The following is a 17,743-nucleotide window of genomic DNA, read 5'->3' as shown; positions in this document are numbered from 1 at the left end:
AGCCTGTCTACGTGAGAATTTACACGCCGCTTCTATTATATGTTCATAATACTCCTAAGTACCCAAAGAAATGATTCCAGTCTTCGTTCTTGTATAATTGCCAACATTATATCAAGAAGTGATATCTAGTTTATTAGAGAGAAGGTATAAATTCGCCACATTTCCAGCTTTATCTCCAGTCCAAACGTAGGTCCGGAGCTAATCCCCGCCTCAAAATTACAACCAGCATGCATCTCATTGGTTCTTGAAAACTCACGTCAGCGCGAGGCGAATGACGGGAAAATTACTTGTATTTTCCGACTGAGGAGAGGCAGCGAAATAGCCCGGCCTCTTTTTACGCCCCCCCCCTTTGTATTTTGAAAGGGGGACTGGGACTATGGCACGCGCGAATACTTAGGCATCTTATACCTTCTCCCTAATAAACTAGATATCGCTTCTTGGTTATATCATGAGAAACATCGCGTTAGGGACTGCCCGAACATTTTCAACTCAAAATCACCCATCACTGTGCTTCGTTCCTGTATAGGAAATTACGACACCATTGTATTTGCTAACAAGGCCTAGTAAGATATGAACTTGGATATGAATTACTTTACTTATGACTGCAGTTAGCATACTTGAAGGCGTTGTTCGAAATGGCTTAAAACACAATATTACGTAAAGACAAGTGGGTCGGTCATAACGCGGAACTTTCCCTCTGAAATCCACGAATTTGATTTTTATTCAATGGATGGAAACCCAAAGAGGATTTATATTGAATAACCTGGAGATTACCCGATAAAAAGTTTAGAATATGCTCTGACCTCAACGTCTTCTCCAACTTCAATTTCTTAAATCATCCACTTGCAAGGGACTTTTGTTAAATCGGAGTTTTAAATGAATAGTCGAAGAAAGACTTTAGATGAATATAAAAGTAAATCCTGCGGTACCTGGGGCGTTTGGGTCTCTCTTTAGGCCTCCCGTAAGGATTCGTAATAGGTGTTTCTGTACTAGGGTGGTAATCTTAAAATCCTCTCTCATTTTAAGCCAAGATCATCTATAGTTAATAACATAAATAAAGAAATTCTCTACAAAGTTTTAAACTGGTGACTTAGACAGAGTCCAATGTTCTATCTTAACCCTAAATCAAGCAGATGACACTGAGCTCCCCTTTTTGAAAGGATCTATTTAGTCTTACCTTGAATTCCATAAAACCAGAAGTAAGATGAGACTAGAATTACTGAGCTAACCAAATTCTTCACTTGGCGAAAGTGAATATTCTTGATAAGACACCAACGGTTGGCCCTCTGGTAGCGGTTTCTGAATTTTCCCTCCAAAACGTGAGACGCTCGCGGTGGTAGACGGCCGAACTAGATTCAAGCACCCGCGTCCGTATTCCGCGGCTTTAGGTTGAGGGGAAGGGGGTAGGAAATATTTTTGGAACTCGTCCAATTTTTTTCTCTCTAGTGTAGGCGCGATGGAAGCGGCATAAAATCCTCAAATTTGTTCACTAGTGCCAGGATCTACTACCAATGCTAGAGCTCTTTACTTCTAGTCTCATCTTACTTCTGATAAAACTCATAAAAAATATCAAGGATACTGGGAACAGTTCTTTTGCATGGAACTTATAGGCGTGTTTATTAATGTATGCTAAAACAGAGAGATATGAACGGTGCAGTGGTGAAGTCTACTGGTAGAGTGAGCTGCCATAATATGGATGGCACTCACTATAGCAGGGTGTTGTCTTATAGTTAAACTTTAACGTAAAAAAACAACAACTTCATTCTCAGAACTGTTAAAGAGCATCTTTGAAAGAATAATGGCCTTCGAAATTTCGCTCCCTTTTAAAAGAAATTTACAAGAAATCGGAAAATGGACGAAGAAATCATCCCCAGTTGACTTGATACATTGCTACTCTGTTCTATTTAACAGTCGTTTTAAGTAGAAGTGCCACTAGGTTTTACTTTAAATATACTTAGATTGTAGAAATAGCAAAGAGAACTAATAGTTCAGTTTCATTTCCACTTAGAAGGTTAGAAAGCAAACTTATTTCCGCTTTTTCCGTTTGATGTTTTGGGTCGTTTGAAACCCCCTACTGAGCGATATAGTAAACGTTATTTCTTATTACTTATTACTATCAGTGATAAGTTAACTTCTTATAAGTAAAATCATAGCCCTATATTGCGTAAGTAATGGTCTAATAGGTAGCTAACAGCTGGCTAGGGGGAAGAGATAGTCTGACGTCACGCAGCCCCCCTCTGGTTGTCATTTTTGCGCGTAGAATACTGTTTCCAACCGTTAGGGGGGATGAAACTCCAGTAAGAGATAGAAGGGTGTGACGTTTCAGGGTCAGAACTGTTAGCTCCCTATAGTATTGTTCATCATTGTCCACGTGATTCAAAATTGAAGAGACTGGAACGTTGTGTATACCCATACTTATGTAGAGCATTATAGGGCTATGTTGAAATTAATCCATAGGGAAAAAAGACACGCTCTTGAAAAACTAGGTATAATTTTGTTACTGGAAAGATTTATTTTAAGGGTCACTCTAATTACAAACGTTTGTGGTGTAGGAATACAATTTTTTTTTCAAACAAGAGAGACGCCCTGTTTTAAGCACCTTATTATAATTCAGGCCATCGCAGTGTATCTTTTTTTAGCTTTGCAATTATCGGGTTGGTTGTTTTTTTCTTTCCATAACAATATTATTGGAGATTCATTTTAAAATTTAAATATCGGTAACTTTCAAGTTAAACTAATTTTCATTGTCACGGTTGGGTTCAAAGACTACTTAGTGTTAGGGTCTACAGACAGGAAAGTGTTCGTGTGTTCAATTCCCTTTTAATACCCGCGGGAAACACCGGATAACTTACATCTTATCCCGTAATTAACCTTATGATTAAATTGGAAGTTGTAATTAAAGAATTGGTTAGTTTCTTTCTAAGGTCTATATACACTATTTTAACATGAACTGCGATATAAGTCAACGAAATAGGCAATTTAACTTGCCCTTTATCTATTTTGTCAAGGGAATGTTATTATACCTAACTAAAAAGCTGGTTCTTTTCTGGTTTGCTCCGGTTATTTGTCTCCCTAGTCGCCTCCAAGTCGCCCGCCAATGAAGCGAGAGTTTAGCTAAGACTTGGTTAGTACATTGAGACCATTTGACTTGAGACACCATAATCCAATCCTGTAACGAAGCGCCTCTTAAACGCTGTGCTGTATATTTTAATGAAATAGAGGGAAGAAAAGTATTAATTTTCTTTTAAAGTCTTGAATGTTTTTTTTTTCCAAGATCTTTAGATAATATTTTTACGCTAAATTTTAATTATTTTTAATGGCGGTTTATGTTAACTATTTTATTGGGGTAATTGATGTAGTTAACTTAAATTCATGGTATAGCACTTCGATTTAATTGAGATATTTTGATCGTATTAGTAATAAGTTCAATAAGTATGCCAATTTCAAAAATATACCGAAACTAATTTTATTTGAAAATCACCGAACTGCCAACGAAAGAAATTGGTATGTTATACCGCAGACCATATGAAACTCGGTGTACAATTTGAATTACGTAAAATGTGCTTTTAGGTCTTGGAGTTGACCAATAGACTTATTTATCAGTTATTATCAAAATTAGTAATTTAAAGAAATGATACGGAATTAAATCTAACTAAATTAGGTACTTATGGTTCTCGTGTTACTTCTAAATTAAATTTTTGGGGAATTGAACTTGGAATTGCGCGGAACGTGTCTGTGATTTTTATTTGCCGGTGAGGGTTAATTGATAAAAAAGGGTTTAACAAGGTTGACCTAGTTTCAAATATTATTTCAAACTAGCTCTTGAATAATTATAGCATACAGCTGGTTTTGAGGTATTATGCGAAGTTTGTTATGAATTTTTAATTTTTAATCATTAATCCAAAACTTTTTCATGGTTTTCGAAACTTTGACGAATTCTTGTAACACCATTAACCCATCAAACTTATTATGACTGTTTTTTAAAATAACAATTAAGGATTGATATTTTGATTTACGTACCTTTAAATATAAATACCATTGTAAAATTACGCTAACAGGTAATTTACAACCTTTAATTTTTAATTGCAGACTTAAAAGTCTCCGAGACTAAATCCATGAGTCCATGGGAGGTGTTTTTAAAAAATAATTAATTACCGATAAGCTAGCTTTAGGCTAATTAAGAAATCAAAAATCTTTATTCCAATGGGTTTTCTCTCTTTTGTACGCCGCATGCAGCGAAAGTTTTCGCATCTCCCCAATGTCATGTTGCAGTAGTAAAATATGATTTATGTATTTAAAAGTCTTGTGTTTTAGCCTTAGGAAATAGTTTTCTATCGCCTCTTTAAATACCTTGATTTTAATGGTTGCTGCGGAGAGCCCCATCGAATCTAGGAATCTAGTCTAGAGGTCAAACGACCTTGAACCCGGCCACGGTATTTCGCCATCACCCAATTAAACGCTCTTTTATTTCTAGGCCTAAAGCTACTACAACTTTCTCCCATCCATGCTAGCATCCATGCGCGAGGCCCTCCCTAACTACGACCACAACTGACGCGCAGTCTTGGGTCATCAGGGTTTGTAGATAACGTGGTTCCTTCTTACAACAAGCACTGACCGTCGCTGAGAGGGTTGCCAATTAAAGCTTAGTCCCAAACACATTTCAGAATGGTGGAAAAGGAGAGGTCTTCTGGTGTGTTGAGCATCTTGTTATGTCTTAAGACATAAGGAACATTGATGAGTATGTGGATGGACAACAAGGACGTCCTTCAAACAATACAGACCATCCAAATTTGGTTGCGCAGGACTGGTAACGTTGAAGCCCTATCTTAAGTCTTTGCATCCACATACAGGGCCGGGAATAAGAAAAAATTTCTTATAGAACATGTGTCCAGTGATACCCCCTTTGACTGCGCAAAATATTGTGTCGCGTCTTCATAGTCGAACTATCAAAATATTTAACCATAATTTCTACAAACCCTAAATATACTCTGCGCATGAATTCTCTTTATAGTTCTAAATCGCAAATTCTTAATGTCTGCGTGGAGACCCGCAATTACATTCCAATGCCCGGCGTCCGAGGTGCTAATCACTCTCGGCTTATGTATTACCATTTTAGCACTGTTCAGGATGTACACCGCTTAGTAAATATCCCCTCGACGTCTCAGACATTCCGTAAGAGTGCTGCTATGTACAGCTTTCTCTGCATGCATGGGTACTTTATTTTTACAACTTTTGATTTTGATACCAACTATAATGTAATGTATAATGAACATGCACGACTAGTCTGCATTACAATAAATGTGGTAAGCGATAATAGTGAAGGAAGAACGGAATTTGGCCCCTTTTCAAGTTACGCTATGCTTTCAATGAAAACATTTTATCCCTGGATATTTTTTTCCAATGAGGTTTCCCTTTCAGTTTTAATTTAATATACTTGAGCACGAAAATTGAATTAATGTCTTTGATGAAAAGAGGTTAAAGGTCGAGTACGGTGGAATTATTGAATATCGTAAAACAAGTGCGCATGATTAAAAATATATAACATTTTTTTACTAATTAATATTGTACGTTTCTGCTCTTAAATATAACCCTAATGGTGGAAATTGAAGTCACTAGAAAACTTCCAAATAGTTGTTTTGATTGGTCAAGGTCTTTTAGCAGAAACCTGATGTCCAAGTTTTCAGTTGCTTAAAAGGCACTTCGTGATTGATGTGCCTTAATTTTCAAAGTTTAATTTGAATTATAGGAAGATTTCTAGCATTGCCTTAAACTTACTGAATATTTAATCCAAGCTAAAATTACTTTAAAATTTACTCAAGAAACTTAAATCTATCTCGAAGTTTGAAACTAGATTTGTTTCTCCTTCAAAAAAACCCCAAATATTTTAACAAATATCACTGGGAGGCGTAACATTTACCTGTTAAAAAGTCACACAATTTCCTGGTCTGATTATTTGTAAGATACACATGTTGAGATGGTTTAAAACACTTGTAAGTAAAAGCGTTCAAACCTCAAGGATCATTTCTAAAAGTGTGTCTGGCGCCAGACTCATTTCTATTGGATATAATAAATTTTAAGTGAGAAATTAAAAGCTATAATATCTTTGCGAGGCCCCATTTTTAACCAATCATTCAATTTTTAAGTTAAAATTGCGGAACGATCCAGTTCGGACTCGTTATAGGGAAAACTGACTTTTAATGAAGGAAGCCCTTGTAAAAGGGTTTAAGGCACCATGAAGCCTTGCGCGATGTTACCTGTGGAAACCATACAAGTTGGCGCATTTATCATTTTGTACAATCGATGTAATGGTTTGGCAACGATTGGTGGATGATACTTTGCACGTGGAAGGATTTCTTAAAGGTCGAGGTTCAGTTAATGCTTGGAAGAGGGAAGTAACTGGAAGGGAAATCTTGCGGTACCCAAGCTCGGGACACGGAATTGCGCAATTGGTTGAACGTCATATAGTGCTGCCACCTTTAAGAGTAATTTTGAAAAAAAAGTACTTTTATTTTTATGGCGAACGTTCAGGCTTGGAAGAGGGAAGTACTCTTTATTTATATTTTTATGATATCGGAAGTCACTTTTACAATTAATGTAACAGCAGTACTTCCCCATAACTAAACAGAGTCAAAATAATAAAAACCGTTGCGAATTGCGCGTTGCTAAACTTTGGAAAAGTTAGCCTAAACCAGCCTCCCGCCCGTCACTGAATTTATTTTTTTCGAAACTGAAAAAAGCAGACGAATTTCACAAAATAAGAATAAATTTCAACACTAGGTGCCGCTACAGACTGACGTTCAACCAAATTCGCCCCCCTCCTGTCCCGCGCCTGGGTACGTACGGCTTATGTTAGAGCATAGCCGACTTGTATTAATAAAGGCCTATAGGTAGGAAGCTACCCATGGGGCGGCATACCAATTTTTTAGCGACCGCTAGATGTCGCCCTTAGGGGGAAAATTTTGTGGCGGGAACTTCAAAACGAATGAAAATGCCAATAGAAGAAAGCTTACTTTTTGCCTTGAGGCTGGGGTTTTTTTTTGAATAAAGTAATAAATTTACTTGATAACAATATATTTGTCTTTATTTTATTTAAAGTGCGTTTAGTAAAGTATGTTTTCTACTTTTCTATCTCAGTACAATGTAATATTTTCAAAATAAGTGTTTTGATTAGTACCTAACATATGAAATTTTTTGAATCACATTACAACTTTGCATATTTTCGGGGTAAGGGTTTTTATTTGTACGTTTTGACTGTTTTTCAACGTCACTTATATCTTTGGCATAGTTGATCATTAGGAGTTTGACAAGTTTATCTAACATAATATCACATAAATTAATATATACCTTTTCCTCCCCCATTTTCAGCGTCCCACCAGACCCAATCGTTTCCGCAGTTAAGGGGCGTATTTCTCTCAGATTTCGTATCCACCCCCATTCCTTGCCCTAAAATACCCCAGTAATGTTTTGATAAATATAGGCATATTCACAGGGTTGGCCAAATTACATGAACCTCAAATAAAAAATTATAATTACAAATCAAAAGTATATTAAATTACAAATTATAAATCATCGTAGGATTCGTATCTGATTTTGTCAAAGAACCCTTAACGTTTCTACCTCGCCAAAATATTTAAGGTATTATAAAGTATGCAATAACGCAATAAGTTACTAAACTTTTTCAATCCTACTGTGATATGTATATATTAATTTATGTGATATTATGTTAGATAAGCTTGTCAAACCCCTAATGATCCCCCGAAAATATGCAAAATTGTAATGTGATTCAAAAAATTTCATATGTTAGGTACTAATCAAAACACTTATTTTGAAAATATTACATTGCAGAAGAAATTAATTTTTTTGAAGCATACTTCACTGTATTATCTTTGCAACGTGGTTTTGTTTGCCTTTTCAAAGGCATTTTAAATCTAAATCAAGTTTCAAACTTGTTGAACTGTATCTGTTGTTTTAGTTCGCGTTTGCTTTAAGGTCTTTAGAAGGATTTTTACTAAAAGGTTAAGATTTTTGACTTGAAATGTGATTTAAAATCAACCGCCATCTTGAAAAATGGCGGTTGCAGTTGAATTATAAGTTTTCATAGAAATATGGGATAATTTATCAAGTAGTTACCCTCTACAGGGGAAATACGAAATAAATATTCTGGAATCATCTTAGGATCTTATCAAAAAATTTAAAACCGTTTCCGAAATTTCACTTTATTTTGATAAAATCAACGAAAACTGAGTAATAATCTCAAATTTGTCAAATATGAATTTTTCCAAATATTAAAAGTTATTTTCCATAGGACAAACTTTTAAAAAATGCAAGTTGCTAAACGCATAATATGGGAATTGTATACCACCATAATATTGTACAAAGTTAGTAAAATTTTAACACCAAATGCAAAATGAAGTATTTTTAGCTTAAATTATCTTGTGGTAGATTATGAAGTCCAAAGGAACAAATTGTCATCTAGAAAATATTGGTTTTTAAGCACTTTTGATTAGTATATGATTCTGTTGACACGTGGTGATTCGATACAGTTGTATCAGTTCTTTGACTTTGACAATGTTAAACTCTACCAGAAGATAACTTAAGGTGTCAGCAGTACTCTGAAAACTCGCGTGGTGTTATTGACACTTGGTCGATTGGTACTTAAGTTCAACTTCGAGAAGAAAGCACAAAGTCATGTAGGCTCTTTTCAAAATAATTAATTAATTTCTTTGTTATACAACAAAATTAAAAATAGAACACTATATACGTCAATAAATTTATCAATTAATTTTTAACAATGAAAAGGTTGGGTGATAAGGTGCACTGACGTATTTGCTATCACCCTTCGACGCTATTGTAATAAGGTTTTTGTCTAATCAAGAGTTGACAATAGTGAGTGAGTGATTCATTTGTTTTTGTCAACTGCTTGATTTCGTGATCGATACAAAAACTGCGACATGTAAAATGATAGAATTCTTTAGTGTCGAAAAGTTCATGGTAGAATGATCTTGATTTGCATACTCAATTTCATTAACACGTTTCAACAAACGTTACATTGAATCTACATCCATTTACATCACGCAATTGAACGATTCCACTAATCAATAATTGACTAACTCCTATCGCAAATTGATAATTTCATAATGTACTTTAGTTATTTTTACTGAAAGACTTGGTATAAGTAAATTATTATAGGAGGGATAAAATCTAAAAACTTTTCTACCCCCACCGGCTCTATAATCTATAGCCATAGTTCGATTAGTTGTACAGACTAGGGTCTTATATTCTTGTCACGTGGTATAACGAGCCTTCGTTTCATTGGATCCGGTTTTAAAGCGGCTCTGGGTCAAATTTGGCCTTATCCCGTGACTAGAGTCGAGCGCCTTTCATTTTCCGTTTAACGTGGGCGAAGTTTGGAGTGTGTTGCGATAATCTCCCCGAAAAGTTCAGTTCTCGAACCGAAAAAACCGCGATTTCAATTATTTTTGAAAGAATCGCGTTTAATTTTGACTTTTTCTTATTATTTTCCGTTGCAATTTATTGCTAAATTAATTTGAATTGCAATTTTTAACGGATTTAAGTCTGTGGTTATATTTAAGAAAGATTCCGCGTTCGCTGCTAGTTGTGCGGATTTTGCAAAGAAGGAAAAACTTGAACCGCACGACTTCATTTTTTAAATAAACACATTTTAAAAATGCCGCCTAACAGAGGATCCTCTTCCGGTACACATGAACCGGTAAGTTAGTTTATTACTTTTTAATTGGACCTGCTTAGTTAGTTTTTTACCTTTGAGGTATTAAGACCTGTTCGCATTAGCAAGAAAGATTTATTTGAGGTTAATTATCCATATATAAGGCTTTAAGCGGTTTTAATCGTTCCAATACGCTTAAGGAGTATAATTATAGTTAAAGTGTTTGTGACATTTCGTCGAAAACTGTTTTAATCCTTTGATGAAGTTAATGTAGAGTTCCTGTCGCTCTAAACCGCTCAAACAGTATAATTTAGACGTTTAGTAGTAGTGGTGGCTTCCAATAAGCTCAAACAGTATAGAATTCAAGAGAGAAGCCATCAAACTGTCGTCACGTTTGATTGAAATATATTTCACTTTTTGCTGAAATGTGTTTGAGATTATTTTGGACGACTTTAAGCCATCTTATACTCTGAATTTTGATTTACGCGTGGGGGAAAGGTTTAGATTATTTTAGCCATATCGTTAATGTGTCTACAATGGGGCTATTACTTTAACCCATAGCGGTGATGATGAAGATGAAGTAGTAGTAGTAGTTGTTGATGGTTTTTTTTTGGCAATTTAAATAAGGTAAATGGTTACAGAACAATGGTTTAGAGTTTTCATAAGTAATAGTGTTTGAAGTGTAAATAACCCCCAAAACATTGACGATTAAAATCTATGAAATTTAGTCTGATTTATCTGAAAATGAATTCCAAAGTATAGCTATGTAAAATATAATTATTTTATAAGGCTATACAAGAACTGTACATTTAGTATTGTTGTTTCAATAGAAGTAAATTAACTCGCCTACGGATATTTTTACCTAACTAGAATAAGGTGCCTGAATTATGTAAAGGATTTGGCTTTAGGTCTTGACCATCTTGTTATACGAAACTTGATAAAAACGTATAGTTATCTCTCTAGAATTTTTGATGAGGAGTGCATGTAACTGTAAGAGAAGTCACGGGATTCTAAACTGTCACGAGTTTTACGTAAAAACTCGTCTAAGTTAAAACTAAAGAACAGGTTATATTATCAGTTAATAGCATTTTTCTTCTTGGAATATTTAAAAAGGGTCAGAAACTGGTTGAAAATAACTCTTTAAAGGTAGCCATAGTTCAAAATAATTTGGTTCAGACGGAAGAAGTAGATTTTAAGTCTAGGAAAATCTCGCGATAAACTAAGGAATTTTGGGAAATGCTAGTAAGTTTAATTTAAAATTAAATATAGAAATAGTGAAATTTTAAGTAATGATTATCAATATTTTTATTCTTACAGTTTAGAAACGCGCTCGTTTAAATAAGTTTCCGTTAGTCATGGGTCTCGAATTCAATGATAAACGTGATGAACTCGGTTCCTTGAATTTTGAACTTGAGTTAGACCTTGAGTTAAGTTTAGAAACACCTGATAGAAGTTACAATCTAAAGTGCGCCAGATTAAGTATAAAGATACGAGACTCGTGTAATGAATTTTCATTTTGAAAAGAAAAAAAAACGTAAGGGAGAGTGTGAAACGAGTGTTAGTTTTCAGGGATGACTCGAAACAAAAAATCCAGATTTATTTTCAGCGAGAAGTATTAAAACTGGTGAACTTATGTCCAGTACCCTTTACTAAACGTTTTTATTAAATAATCTAAAATTAAAAGTTTAAAACAAAATTTACTACGTAAAAAAGAGCCAGTTTTACCTTTTTGTGCGAACTCTATATTTCCCGCTCATAATTTGAATTATTTAATGGGACAGTTCAATGAGCTGGAAATAAGCAAACTATTACAATGTCGTCTGCTGACGTTTCTTAACCTAAAATGTCATGTGATTTTCCGAAACCAGATTCATAATTTAGTCATATTTTTAGATTAAGGGTGATTAGTTAGTTTGAATTTGATTTTCAATCGGTTTGATCATAAAATATTGTTAGTTAACATCTATTTAACTCAGAGTGTACTAAGTTAACCAGAAATAATTTTTACAATGGTAAATAACAATTTTGTCATGTCATTCAAAGTTTTAGTTATATTTCAAGGTTTATTTTGATTTAACCGGGTTTAATTAACATTAATATAAATTAATTTATACTGTATTGTTTTCTTTTAGCCACTAAATGGTCCAGAGAGACGTGAACATTTGTACAAAATCTTAGTTATTGGAGAACTGGGAACAGGCAAGACTAGTATAATCAAACGTTACGTTCATCAGTACTTCTCACAAAATTACAGAGCAACCGTATCCTTTTTCACATTGTTTTATCTATTAATTATCTACGATTTACGACCACCCATTAATTGGAATTTGAACCCGCAACTATTTTTCCTTAACTCAAATTACCTCAGATTGGTGTTGATTTTGCTTTAAAAGTAATAAACTGGGATCCTAACACATTAGTGAGGTTACAACTATGGGATATCGCGGGTGAGTCGTTTTAACAATTTTTAAGCAATTTTAAACAAAAATTAAAGATAAATTTGTATAAAAATATATATATATATATATATATATATATATATATATATATATATTTTTTTGATCAGTCCTTGATCAAGTTTTAATGAGATATATTAATTTTTAATTAGGTCAAGAGCGATTTGGAAATATGACAAGGGTTTATTACAAAGAAGCAGTCGGAGCAATAATTGTTTTTGATGTCACAAGGACAGCTACTTTTGAAGCAGTTTTGAAATGGAAAAATGATCTGGACAATAAAGTTCAAATGCCTGATCAAACTCCAGTTCCAACAATTTTACTGGCTAACAAGGTATGTTACATTTTGTTTTAAATAAATTTATAGTAGTTTTAAATGTTTTTTTTTTAATTTGTAGTCATTTTAAATGGTTTTTTTTAATTTGTAGTCATTTTAAATGGGTTTTTTAAATTTGTAGTCATTTTAAATGGGTTTTTTTTAATTTGTAGTCATTTTAAATGGGTTTTTTAAAATTTGTAGTCATTTTAAATGGGTTTTTTAATTTATAGTCATTTTAAATGGGTTTTTTTAATTTATAGTCATTTTAAATGGGTTTTTTTAATTTATAGTCATTTTAAATGGTTTTTTTTAATTTATAGTCATTTTAAATGGTTTTTTTTTAATTTATAGTCATTTTAAATGGGTTTTTTTCATTTATAGTCATTTTAAATGGGTTTTTTTCATTTATAGTCATTTTAAATGGTTTTTTTTAATTTATAGTCATTTTAAATGGTTTTTTTTTTTAATTTATAGTCATTTTAAATGGTTTTTTTTTTAATTTATAGTCATTTTAAATGGGTTTTTTTTAATTTATAGTAATTTTAAATTGTTTTAATTAGTGTGACATGTCCAAAGAGGGTCCAATTAATTCACCCGCGGCAATGGATCAATTTTGCCAAGATAATGGATTTTTAGGCTGGTTCCTAACATCCGCAAAAGAAAATATCAATATTGAAGAAGCAGCTCGATTCCTAGTGGCAAAAGTAAGTTCATTTTTAAATTTAATTTTAATATTTGAAACTCTATAATATAATTTAATTTAAAGATATTTAAGTTATTAAAAATTATAACTAAATGTGTAAAGGGAATATTATTGGTTTAATTTTAATTATCATAAGCTTTTTGGGTAGTTTTAAATACTTAAACATGTGAAAAATTAAAATTAAGTGAAAATAAGTTAGTTAATCCAAAATATTGGGAAAACATGGCTAGCTTTTGGTGATATGTTAATTGTCGCCCTCTGGTGGGAAAGATCTGTAGCTCGCGACCAGGGCTGGAAATAAGCACACAGAATACTGGACATTCTTCAATAACAAAATGTCCCATAATTGTTTAAAAAACTAAGGGGGGGGGGGGTATTACTGGACATTTTGACCAATAAAATGTTTTGTCGCCCTCTGGTGGGAAAGATCTGTAGCTCGTGACCAGGGCTGGAAATAAGCACACAGAATACTGGACATTCTCCAATAACAAAATGAAAATGTCCCATAATTGTTTAAAAAACTAAGGGGGGGGGGCACTGGACATTTTGACCAATAAAATGTTTTGTCGCCCTCTGGTGGGAAAGATCTGTAGCTCGTGACCAGGGCTGGAAATAAGCACACAGAATACTGGACATTCTCCAATAACATAAAATGTCCCATATTATTTTAAAAAATTAAGGGGGGGGGTATTACTGGACATTTTGACCAATAAAATGTTTTGTTAATATTTATTGTACGATAATATTTATATTTATTTATTTATTTATTTAGATTCTCACGCACCAAAAAACAATGACAGACGATGAAGTCATGGCTGATGCCTTATATTTAGATCACAGGGGTCACAATGATAACTTAAGTAATCCCCGCAGAAACTGTTGTTAGTTGACTGGACCCCCTGTACCCAACAAACAGTAACAGTAACGGGACATTTTTTTTAATATTAAAAAAAGACATCCTTCTATAATTTTATTAAATGATATCGTACGGTACATATTTTTATATAATGAACCAATATCGGAGACGGAAACTTTAAATTAAAAACATCAAATAGTTTCTGCAAAAAATGGTCCGTAGACCGAGACTGAACTAGTCCCCTATCATTAGATTGAGGCCTTAATTTTTAAATAAAAGTACGATAACCAAGGCTTAGCGTTATCCCTAACGCGATGGCTAAGGCTTATGTCCAGCACCCAGAACTGCAGGAAAAAAAAATGCAATGTCATGCTGATTTTTTTTGTAAAAATATTATAATCATTCCTTTTTTTATAATTCATTGATGAGTTAAAATCAAATTTCAGATTATTGATGATGATAATTACGGATGAGCTGTGCTCTCTGTGTGAAATTGTCTCCCGTTTATTTTGTTCCCCCTCCCTTAACTATATCGACGAAATATTTTTAATATTACAAAGCGTGATTGTTTATAAAGATTGAATGATGAATTTTGAATAATTTTCATGATTTTTCATAATTATAATTATTTTTTTTTCGGATATTTCCCCTCCCTCTTAGCTCTCTGGCTTTAAGCCGCTTTATACACAGCCAACTCGATCACCACTTAAAATTTTGCGTGATCGAGTGGGCTTTAAGCCGCTTTATACACAGCCCACTCGATCACCACTTTAAAATTTTGCGTGATCGAGTGGGCTTTAAGCCGCTTTATACACAGCCCACTCGATCACCACTTTAAAATTTTGCGTGATCGAGTGAACTATGTCCCACCCGAAAAAAAATAAAAAGTGCCTAAAATATTGTGTTTATTTTTATATTGCGTAATTGTAATTGTAATGTTCTTAGTTTCATAGTAATTTTTTTTTGTACAATTTTGTAATGGAATCAAAAAATATAAGATCACAAAAATGTTTCGAATTTTTATGTACAGTATTTTCTGGTATAACAAGAAAAAAAAAAAGAAAGATTCATTAAAAAGTAGTTTTATAAAATTTAATCGTCTTATTTAAACGTAAAAGTGAAGAAACAAAGTTGGTTTTCGACATCGAAGTTGAGTCAGGGAGAGAGGGAGAAGCCAGCCGCCTAATGCTAACAGAACTCGTATCTAGCGGGAAGGGGTTGAAAACGGGGATATGAAATACTATGTTCTCTCTCTCTACCTTGGGTTATTCGGTCGTTTATTGAGCATGCGCGAAGTGACATCACGAATAGTCGCTACATGAGATAAAAAATTTGGATTTTGCGCAGTAGAGCTCGTGGTAGCCCGGGCGATACTACCCCCGTTGGCTGGGAAATTTACTTCCCCCACTCAAAAGAGAGACACCTCGCGCTATTCACGCGGCATCTCCCTCTCTCCCTGGTTGAGTTCTCGCTTCGATTCTACGTTTGAATTGAATATGCCGCAATTTTCAGGGTTAAACTGTACTATCTCGGAAATTTATCTTTACCCTAATTTCATTTCGAAATTATCATTTAAAGAGAATTTGCTAATTAGGCATAACGATGATGATAAAAGCATATGAAAATGGCGTCTTAAATATTTTACTGACCTTGATTCGTTGATAAAATTAACTTTTTTTAAAAAATTATATGCAGATTAAAAGGGCATAAATTAAGATACAATGTTTTTGCTATCAGGCCTTTCCTTGTCGGGATTTCCGGGAAGGTGAACTCGAGGGCCAAGGAGAAAAAAGCTTCCTCACAGCGGCACTCTGCTTGTTCGATGACATTCTGAAGCTTCTTGTGTTTTTTTAAATGCATTAATTTTTTATCAGTATCCAAGAGAGGGATAGGATATAAAAGAGGGACGAGCGTAATAGAGAGCTTTCAGTTGGAGGAGGAGCTGAGTCTCGTGACATAATTTACGCTGCCATATTGGTGGGTTTAAAGCAGGAATGAAGCTGAGACCACCCAACCAATATGGCTACCTGGATAGCGGTAAGACTTGGGAGGGTGTGACGTACTACTATCCCATCTGAAAGCTCTCTATAGTAATAGCAGAAGTAAAATAATGGACTAGAAGTATCGAGGTAACCAAATTCTTCACTTGGCGAAAGTGAATATTCTTGATAAGACACAAACGGTTGGCCCTCTGGTAGCGGTTTCTGAATTTACCCTCCCAAACGTGAGACAGCCGAATTAGATTCAAGCACCCGCGTCCGTGTTCCACGGCTTTTGGTTGAGGGGAAGGGGATAGGAAATGTTTTTGTAACTCGACCAATTTTTTTCTCTCTAGTGTAGGCGCGATGGAAGAGGCATAAAATCCTCAAATTTGTTCACTAGTGCCAGGAGACTATTACCAATGCTAGAGTACTTTACTTCTAGTCCCTTATCTTACTTCTAGCAGAAGTATATAATACTTCTCTTCGAGAGAAGTGTACCACAAAGCGGGGTAAGTGTAACGTCATTCTTCCCAACATCGGAACATGTAGAGCAAGGTTACTAAACCGAATCACATACACAATAAATAGTTCCCTCATCATTTCTATATTAGCGCTTAAATATTTGGCAAAACGCGTTTGCGGATTTTTGTCCCTCGTCAAGACAAGGTTTGTGGGTTGATTGCTGGGGATTTAACGTCAAACAATTATAGAATTCATCTTACGGTGCGATGCCCATTTTTAGTTTGATGAGCGGGAAAGCAAACTTAAAGGGTGAGCCACGGAATAATGACGTTACATAACTGAAGTATTAAGAGGATACAGAGTGTCATCCTTCTTCAATTATCCCCTTCTGCTTCTAGTAATAGTAGTAAGCTCTTCCAGTTCGCAAAAGGGCCCCAAAAATTAATTTAAACAAGACGACCCAAGCGCTGGGCTCGTAATAGTAACCACATCGTACCGTACTAAACAGGCGTACAGAATATATGAGTGAATAGTCACTCGATGCGCTACCTTCAACTGTTCTAAAATCATTACTTCAATTTTTTTTTTACTACTATTATATTTATATAGTGTGACACGAACGGAAACGTGAGTGAGTAGCCCCACGATGCGCATCTTTTAACAGTGGTAAAACGAAATACCCAGAAGTTACGTGAAAGCGAGAATAATTTTAAAAGCAAAAGGAAGTATATAGTATCTTTATAAATTTAATATAGTATATTACAATTTTATCATAAGTAAATTTAAAGTAAGGAATACAGTCCAGGTAATTATGTTTTAGGTTAGGGAAACGAGGAGCTAATCACTCAGATTTTCTGTACTTCAATTAAGGTTTAGGTATGCGATACTGGTAATTGTTTTAGCACTTTAAAGGCTGCGCATCGTGGGGCTACTCACTCAAGTTTTCTGTTTGTGTCGCACTATAACAATTATAAAAGAAGGTAAATTATTGATTTACAGATTACGGGCAATCGTTTTAGCACAGTTAAAGATAGCGCATCTAGGGGATATTCACTCAGATTTTTAGGTACGGGTAATGATAGTGCATCGAGTTACCGATCAGTCTGGTTTTCTGCACTTCAATTAAGGGTTTACTTAAGCGTTACGATTAATCCTTTTTGCACTGTTAAAGGGTGCGCATGGGGGGGGGGTAATCATTCAAGTTTTCTATTTGTGTCGCACTATAATAATTATAACAGAAGTAAATGAATTGAAGTTGACCATAAAGTCGAAGAAAATCG

The 17,743-nt window shown here is 34.3% G+C and overlaps 1 protein-coding gene across 3 annotated transcripts in view; it reads left to right on the top strand.

Moving 5' to 3' along the window:
• The window catches only part of Rab32 (RAS oncogene family member Rab32), a 30,135-nt gene extending 15,025 nt beyond the window's left edge, over window positions 1-15,110 (top strand). The window contains exons 1-6 of one of the 3 annotated variants that reach the window (XM_089846245.1): window positions 9,354-9,730; window positions 11,818-11,946; window positions 12,054-12,132; window positions 12,294-12,475; window positions 13,021-13,164; window positions 13,936-15,110. In XM_089846245.1, the coding sequence (XP_089702371.1) occupies window positions 9,689-9,730; window positions 11,818-11,946; window positions 12,054-12,132; window positions 12,294-12,475; window positions 13,021-13,164; window positions 13,936-14,049 (690 nt within the window). In that variant the 5' untranslated portion in view covers window positions 9,354-9,688 and the 3' untranslated portion in view covers window positions 14,050-15,110. Of the gene's footprint in view, window positions 1-9,353; window positions 9,731-11,543; window positions 11,698-11,817; window positions 11,947-12,053; window positions 12,133-12,293; window positions 12,476-13,020; window positions 13,165-13,935 lie in introns of those variants that run through there. The other 2 variants (XM_089846246.1, XM_089846244.1) reach the window with 2 other exon arrangements.
• The last annotated feature ends 2,633 nt before the right edge of the window (window positions 15,111-17,743 follow it).

Source organism: Phalangium opilio, unplaced genomic scaffold (assembly GCF_054372755.1).
Source record: "Phalangium opilio isolate 3A_F unplaced genomic scaffold, DU_Popi_V2 ptg000079l_1, whole genome shotgun sequence".
Classification (NCBI taxonomy): Eukaryota; Metazoa; Arthropoda; class Arachnida; order Opiliones; family Phalangiidae; genus Phalangium; species Phalangium opilio.
Note: the sequence above shows the minus strand (reverse complement) of the source record. Positions and strands in the feature narration are given on the sequence as shown.